General features: G+C 47.4%; 1 protein-coding gene across 1 annotated transcript in view; it reads right to left on the bottom strand.

Annotated features, from left to right (window-relative positions):
* Positions 1-205: 205 nt before the first annotated feature.
* SOCS7 (suppressor of cytokine signaling 7) overlaps positions 206-7,926 on the bottom strand; it is a 63,158-nt gene continuing 55,437 nt past the window's right edge. Inside the window, 3 exon segments of the mRNA XM_011984733.1 lie at positions 206-3,450; positions 6,965-7,115; positions 7,509-7,644. Of these exon segments, the coding sequence (XP_011840123.1) occupies positions 3,400-3,450; positions 6,965-7,115; positions 7,509-7,644 (338 nt within the window). The 3' untranslated portion in view covers positions 206-3,399.

Below are 7,926 nucleotides of genomic sequence, written 5' to 3'. Positions count from 1 at the left end.
GCACACAAATTTCAAGTAACAGCAAGTTGTAGCAGTAGTTGTCACTGGCTCACACTGGCTCTCAACCTGAGGAAGGTTACAGTAGATCAGTCATAAACAGGTGAGGGTTATACAGGCACTGAAGCCACTAGTCTCACCCACCCACAACTTAGAAATCAATAGTGGGTCTCTAGATGTAAGCCTTTTCCAATTTGTGACTTGAAAATACAACCAGAAAGGAAATTTTTTTTTTTTTGAGATGGAGTCTTGCTCTGTCGCCCAGGCTGGAGGGTAGTGGAGTGATCTCAGCTCTCTGCAACATCCGCCTCCTGGGTTCAAATGATTCTCTTGTCTCAGGCTCCTGAGTAGCTGGGACTACAAGTACAGGCCACCATGCCCAGCTTATTTTTGTATGTCAGTAGAGATGGGGTTTCACTATTTGGCCAAGCTGGTCTTGAACTCCCAACCTCGTGATCCGCCCACCTCAGCCTCCCAAAGTGCTGGGATTACAGGCGTGAGCCACTGCACCCAGACCTAGAAAGGAATACATTTAAATGAGCTCTACACAGCACTGGTGAAGGAGGCGTGGGCCTGGTTGGGGAGGTGAAGGGCCGGTGCTACCCCAGCTGCTGCACCTGTTCCTCTGCTCCATTTACTCTCTGACCAGGCTGCATCCCAGAGAGCTGGTCCAGCCCCATGCCTCCTCCTCATCTTCCTCTAACTGCTCTGTGCAAGGCCACCCATGCAGGCACCAAACACCCACACCTGTCTCCTCTTGCACTGCTGTTTTGCAGCCCACTCCACAGAGGAAGGACTAGGCTGCAGCCAGGGCTGGGACCAGTGCACCAACAGATCACAGACACAGTTCAACACGACCCTCCCCAGGAGAAGAAAGGTGGGTGGTGAGGTTGGGTCACACCTCCTCAGTTGGTTTGTTTTGTACCTGAGTGTATGAGTTCTCCAGAAGAAACCCCAGTAACATAAGGTGTGTGCAGGTTCTGCCTCCCTCACATGGCCTGAGCTGACCACAGCGAGGCCCTGGCAATGGGCAGAAGCCTTGCTGACTCCTTTGGGCTTTGGGCTCCACCTAACCAGCATAAACCCTCGGCACTCAGGTCTGCCTGGTGGCTGAGAAGCTTCCATCTAGACAACTGCACTGGAAAGGATTCTTTAACCATGTAGCTCTAACAGGGCTGTGCACTGTTCAGTACATGCCATGCAGATTTCTGTTTCCTTGCTTTTGTTCATGTGTTTCTCATCTCACTGTCTGTCCTGCCATTAACTACAACCCAAAACCTCAGAGGCACAGAACTTTCCCAGACCATCTGTTCTACCCTGATCTTATCCACTACAAATGTCTTTAGATGGTCCTTGATTTTCTGCTTGATGTGCAGCAGTCACCTAAAAGCTCCCTTAGGCCACAGATTACGTCTTTTACCTTTTTTGTTTTCTATAGCATCTAGCACAAAGCCAGGCACACACACACTAAAAAATAATCTTAAAATTATGAGTGGTTGAAAAGGAACAATAAAAGAAAGCTCCCAGGCTGCATATCTGCCACCCAAGGATCTCAATGGATTCCAGACTTCAGGCTCTGTATCAGGGTGGCACTTCCTGCAAGATGGCGATATCACTTGTACTCTCAAGAGGCAACACTCACATGCTAAGCCAATTTCTGGGATCATAATCTTGCTTAATTGGTAATAGTTGGTAATGCTACCATGGAAGCCAAGAAAAGAAGAGGTACCATATGACAAATCAGAGGTGGGCTGTGTTTATGGTGCAAAGCTCATCTTGTGGGCCGCCCCTCCATGGTCAGGTAATGGTGCAAGTTTCCTCCCTGTTCAGCTACAAGGAGGAAGACTGGTCATTACATGCAGGACTAAGAAGGCAATGCTCCCAGATGAGGTGGTCCTATAAATTACCAAGACACTGGGGCCCCACCCAAACCATCAGGAAGCCACAAACCTGACATTAGTATCTTGTGAGATGAGGCAGCTATAAGCATGGGGAACCCAGAAAGAGTCTCACAGAACACACGCAAAGGAGTCATGAAGACCCAACAGCTCCACTGTTACATCTCAATAGCAAACCTCTCCCCAGAGCAGCTCTACAAGAAAGCAAACTCACAGCATCATATGAATTGGCCATGGCCAGCTGCAGAAACCATTAAAGACCATTGGAGTTTTTCTGCCCGCTCCTCCTGAGAGCCAGAAGACAGGCAGCTCTCAAATCGGCACCTGACACACTTTCCAGTGAGTGGAGACCAGCAAGCTCTGATCTGGAAATGTCTGGGTTGCTAGAATGAACACAGGAAAATATAGAAGCCCTTGCTACCTCCCATCTCAGAAGTCGGACAGCAGTGATAAACCTAAAAACATGAGATGCGATGCTCTCCTCTGACCTAAGGAAATCCTGTGAGGGCTGCGTTCTGAGAGCTTTCTCTAGGAAGAGCACAACTGTGGGAGCTGCATTTCTCACCTTCCTCCACATTCCCCCTCATAAGCTGACAGGCATATGGAAGTAACACTGACTCCTAAGTCATGAGTACAGTTTGCCATGAAGAACCTGGAAGCACGCTCCATTAAATTCAGCAGCCCATGATTGGCTCTGAACCGCCCAGGTGATGAGAAAAACGATTGCCTTGACAGCCGGCAGAAGCAATAGGGATGCCGTTACCATGACCAGAGTGACATGTACAGTTATCTCAAGGGGGAATGGGTTGAGAGCAGAGAAAGAATGGGTTAACTTCAGGTCATGGAACTTAAGGAATTAAGTAAATGACAACTAGTACAGCTTCCATGAGAGGTGTTTCTGAACTCAGATTCCTAAACCTTAAAAAAGGATGCAGGAGTCACTACTTCCCCCAGCTAAGGCCAATTGCCAGGTTTTGCCCAATATTGTTTTCGAGACCACCTACCCTCCTTTCTCTCCTGCTCCTACCACAGCTGCCCATGGCAACAAGAAGCAGACTCCCCCTCCCTCAGGAACTCTCAGTCCTTTGCAAACCTCAGGCCCTTCCTCCCATCTTCCAGGCCCACGGCACAGACTCTAACTCTGCCTTTGGCACCAGCTGAATGGCCGTCCCGTCCCCTCCTCCCACCCCTTCTTTGGACCTGCTCACCCTTCATACCACTTTCAATCTAATGGGCACAAACCCCAGCTGCCTTCAAGGTGAGTTTTCCATACCAAGTAATACAAATATCAAAAACAAAACTTCTGAAAAAGAAACAGTGTTGAGACTTCTTCCAGTTTTCCAAGGAGCCCCTCCAGTCCCAAGATGCCCAGGGGTGGGTATGAGGTGGAGCCCCACGCAGAGTACGGTCATGTGCTTCTTCCAAGCCCCAGGGCTGCGTGGGGAACCGAAGTCTCTGAACAGAGAATCCCAATCTTCCCGTTCCCTCACTTTTCCTCTTCTTTTCATGGTAGCTTAATTTGGTTCTTCAAAGCTGGAGCTTGGCAACCAAATGCCTAGGTAAAAAAGGAAAAAAAATTAAAACAGTTAAACAGAATAGAACCAAAATGGAGTGAAAGAACAGCCAGGCACTGGAAGTGGAGCAACACACCTCAAAAGGAGAATGGAGCCTGGAGAGCTGAATGCTTCCACGAGGGCCACATGTGACTAGGGATGCAGCAGTGGCCTTTGTCAGGGGACCTGAGCAGTCTATGACTTGGATGACAAAACAAGGTCCCGAAATAACTAATAAATATATCCTACCACATTGCATAAATTCTCTCTTTCCCTTTCCCTTACCCCTTCATTTCCTACCCACTTTTTCCCTGAGGCTGAATTGCTCTAGGGACTGAAAAGGGAAGTGAGCCCCTGGAGTAATCCCTTTTGAACCTGGCTAGAAACAGCTCTATATTTCTTTTTTTGTTTTGTTTTGTTTGAGACGGAGTCTCGCTCTGTCACCCAGGCTGGAGTGCAATGGCATGATCTCGGCTCACTGCAATCTCTGCTTCCTGGGTTCAAGCGATTCTCCTGCCTCAGCCTCCCAAGTAGCTGGACAGGCGTGTGCCACCAAGCCTGGCTAATTTTTGTATTTTTAGTAGAGACAGGGTTTCACCATGTTGGCCAGGCTGGTCTCAAACTCCTGACCTCGTGATCTGCCCGCTTCAGCCTCCCAAACTGCTAGGATTACAGACGTGAGCCACCACACCTGGCCAGAGAGCTCTATATTTCTGCAGCTTCTGTCAACTGGACAGGGTTGACACAGAATCACAAAGGCCACTGTTGTGTCCACCTTCCGACTTGAGACAGGCACTGTTCTCGCCATTACTCTGTAGCCTGACTCCAAACCCCCTGGCATGAAATTCCACAGGTAACAGCACACATAGACCAAGCAGGCCATTCAGAACTCCCAAATTAAAATCAGTCTGAACAACCAGAAGTCATAAAGACCAAATTTCATACCCTAAAGACCTTTCCCGACGGGGCACAGTGGCTCATGCCTGTAATCCCAGAACTTTGGGAGGCCAAGGTGGGTGGATCACTTGAGTGCGGTCAGGAGTTCGAGACCCACCTGACGAACATGGAGAAACACCATCTCTACTAAAAACACAAAATTAGCTGGGTGTGGTGGTGCACACCTGTAATCCCAGCTACTTGGGAGGCTGAGGTGTGAGAATTGCTTGAACCCAGGAGATGGAGGTTGCAGTGAGCCAAGATCACACCATCGCGCTCCAGCCTGGGCAACAAGAGCAAAAACCCCATCTCAAAAAAAAAAAAAAAAAGACCTTTCCCTTGGGAAGTGTTACATCCCCCTTTTCCAGGGCTCCTAGGGTCTACAGCAGGAGCAAGTTCAGCATTACGCTTATTCTTTGCTACAGGCATCAATCCTGATGTCACAGCAAAAAGGGATCCTGGGAGTTCAGTTCAAACCTTTGCCAATATATGACTGCCCCCAACACTCAAGACAAATGGCTACCCACTGGCCTGTTCCCGATCATGCCACGTCCCTCTCAGCTGAGGCAGGGCCTTTATACCTCTAGGTCCCCTTGCCCAGAATGTTCTGCTCCAAGGCACTCCCATGGCTGGCTCCTTGATATTCGGGTTTCAGCTGAAATGGCACCTCCTTGCAAGTCTCTCCCTGACTATCTAAACTTGAGGAGTACCCCACTACTAATCACTAAACTTTACCCAGTTTTATTTTCCTCACAACACTGTACAGTCACCTGAAATTAGCCCATTCATTTATATTCGTGTTTGTTGCCTGTCTTTCCTTAGAAGGGAAGCTTAGTGAGAACAGGGCCTTTGCTTTGCTCAGCACTCTATTCTCAATTCACACTGGGTGCCGAACAAACACAAATATACAGCTATCTGCTGAATGGAGGCTCTTGAGGAAAAGCATCCCAGTTTTGGACCTCTCTGCTAAAAACGTTCTTCTAAAGTTGGACTGAAATCTAGTTCCCTGTAACTTACATTCATTTTGGTCCTTGTCCATGTCTCTTTTTGCTGTGATATGGGAAGGCCTTGGAGCAGAGCATTCTGGGCAAGGGGACCTAGAGGTATAAAGGCCCTGCCTCAGCTGGAAGGGGTGTGGCATGATCAGGAACAGGCCGGTGGGGAGCCACTTGTCTTGAGTGTTGGGAGCAGTCATGCACTGGCAAAGGTTTGAACTGAACCCTCAGGATCTCTTTTTGCTGTGACATCAGGATTGTTGCCTGTGGCAAAGAATAGGGGTAATGCTGAACTTCCTCCCCACTGGAACCACAGAGAGGAAGTTAATCACTCTCTTTCTCAGGAAAATCCATCAAATGCATCTTTCAGCTATCCCTCCCTAAAACCTCCATGCTCCCGGTTAATCACATTTCTTTCTAGGCCATTTATTCCTATATGATGAAGTTTGAGCTCTCCAATGCTACAAGGCCCTTCTCTGAATGTGCTCCCTGTTTATGTGGGTTCTTCTACAGCACTGCACCCACAGACGTGGTCCTCTAACTGAATGGCCTAATTACTCTTCAAGGGTAGTCAGGTAGGTGGACCTCCCTAGTGCTCTCTCTACCTCTCAGCCTAATCTCAAGTGCAAAGCCATCATGCAGAGAAATCCACCTAGACACCAGACATTAGATGTTTAGTCACTTCCAAAGGCATAGAATTTGCATATAATTGAAGAAATGATGAGACTGTACATCTACTCCAGGATTCACACCAGAAGAAAGCAGTCATTGCACACTGGCAGTCAATCTTGCTTTTCACCACCACCACCAAAGTCACGGCTCCCTGGCAATTGTGTTCCCTACTCAGGAACTTGGCCCCACAATGTTCACTTTAGTGCAATTTAAAAGACTAATTGGAATTCATCTGCACAAACCAGTATTGCAAGATATTTTATGGGAAAATAAATGAGTAGAACTGTGTAATGATAGGAGAAGAGCCTCGCAGATAAATGAATTCCTTAGTTAATTCACTTATTCTCTTCAACAATTTACTTTGTAATGGCCCAAATGGAACTCTAAATAGAAGAGTGGGCTGTTTTTCTTCATCCCCATATTCCAAGCTGTGGGACATGGTGGAGTCTCACTCAAGTGCATGCCTGTTGCAATTAAAGGCATGTTTGTGTTCTCTTTGATGAAGTTTCCTTTCCCTTTAGCTTCCTGCTTTATATGCCAATTGTGTGGTATCAGGGAGATCAGCCCAAGTCCTTATGAGAGGAGGCTGCACTCTTCTTTTTATTTTTTTCAATTACCCTCTCCTTGCCAGAGGCTGCACTCTTAGCTACACTTGGGTGTCCCCCTCCTTGCTCACATTCAGTGATTAGCTTGCACATTTCCTGGCAATCTGCTTTCATGTCTGTCTGCTTTCCTCCCAAATGGGGTGTGTGCCCCTTGGGGACTCCACAGTCAGATCTTGCCATTCTATGGGCAAATGCTTGGATCGGGGCTATCCATGTTGGGAGATGCAGGGAGGGCGCCCAAGGCTCAATGCATGATGATGACTGCCCAGTAAGAAATGTGGCTGGGCAGTGAGGCGGAGAGCTCATACCCTTGGTGGCGACCAGCAGGGAGCCCCTTGCTACGTGGAAGGTTCCACCTCTTGCTTCTGTTTGGAAATGAGCTGCGCTTCCTTTAGAGACAGGTATACCTCTTCCTGAGGATCATAGTAGTAGAACTTTCGGATATAAGAGATCAGAGGTCTGTGAAAAACAAATGAGGGATATACACAAAAGGTTTTTATGCAAAATATAAAAGAAGTAACTCCTTTGTTCAACTCTTCTTCATTCCCTACATGGTAGAGACCTAACACAATTCCCATTTTCTCAGTTATTATAGTTCTGTCTTCCTTACCCTTACCACTTCTACTCTATTCTGCAGAAGGGAGGCTGACACACACACCTTCCTCCCTCTGGCTGCAATATGACAGTTCTAAAGTTAGGTGCTAAGACACAAGAAATGTGAAAGAATGATGTCTGCAAATATTTTATGCCAGACTCTGCCTGTGAAGGTAGCTTGCAGGCCTCACTGACATTTGTTACCTCCCCACAACCCCCTTACTCATTCCTGTCCCAACCCTAAGAACCCCATTGTACTTAGGCAGTGGGAGATCTGGGATGTGATCTATCCTGACGAGCTGTCGTATCCGGAATCTGCAAAGGTGCTGGAGGGATTTGACATTGCTGAATCGGGACACTGGATAGAGCAGCTGGACAGGAGTTGGTGGCAGTCCTTCAAGAAAGAAAACAAAGAAAAATATTCAGAGAAACAATGGAGCTAACTACCATTTCTTGTATGAAGAGAACCTAGGGAGGGGAAATGGGACTTCTTTATGGTTCATATATGTATTCTGTGCAAAAGCCCCTCCACAAAGGGCTGTTGATTTCCATTTCCAGAAGAACCACCACCACCTTCACACTTAAGGAAGTCTATTCTCTGCCAAAGGCCTCCCTAGCTTCACTTTTGTGTGTGTGAGTGGTTTTATTGGTTTTTTTTTTTTTTTTTTTTTTTTTT

Source organism: Mandrillus leucophaeus, unplaced genomic scaffold (genome assembly GCF_000951045.1).
Source record: "Mandrillus leucophaeus isolate KB7577 unplaced genomic scaffold, Mleu.le_1.0 Scaffold272, whole genome shotgun sequence".
In the NCBI taxonomy this organism is placed as follows: domain Eukaryota; kingdom Metazoa; phylum Chordata; class Mammalia; order Primates; family Cercopithecidae; genus Mandrillus; species Mandrillus leucophaeus.
This window is presented reverse-complemented; position numbering and strand designations above follow the sequence as displayed.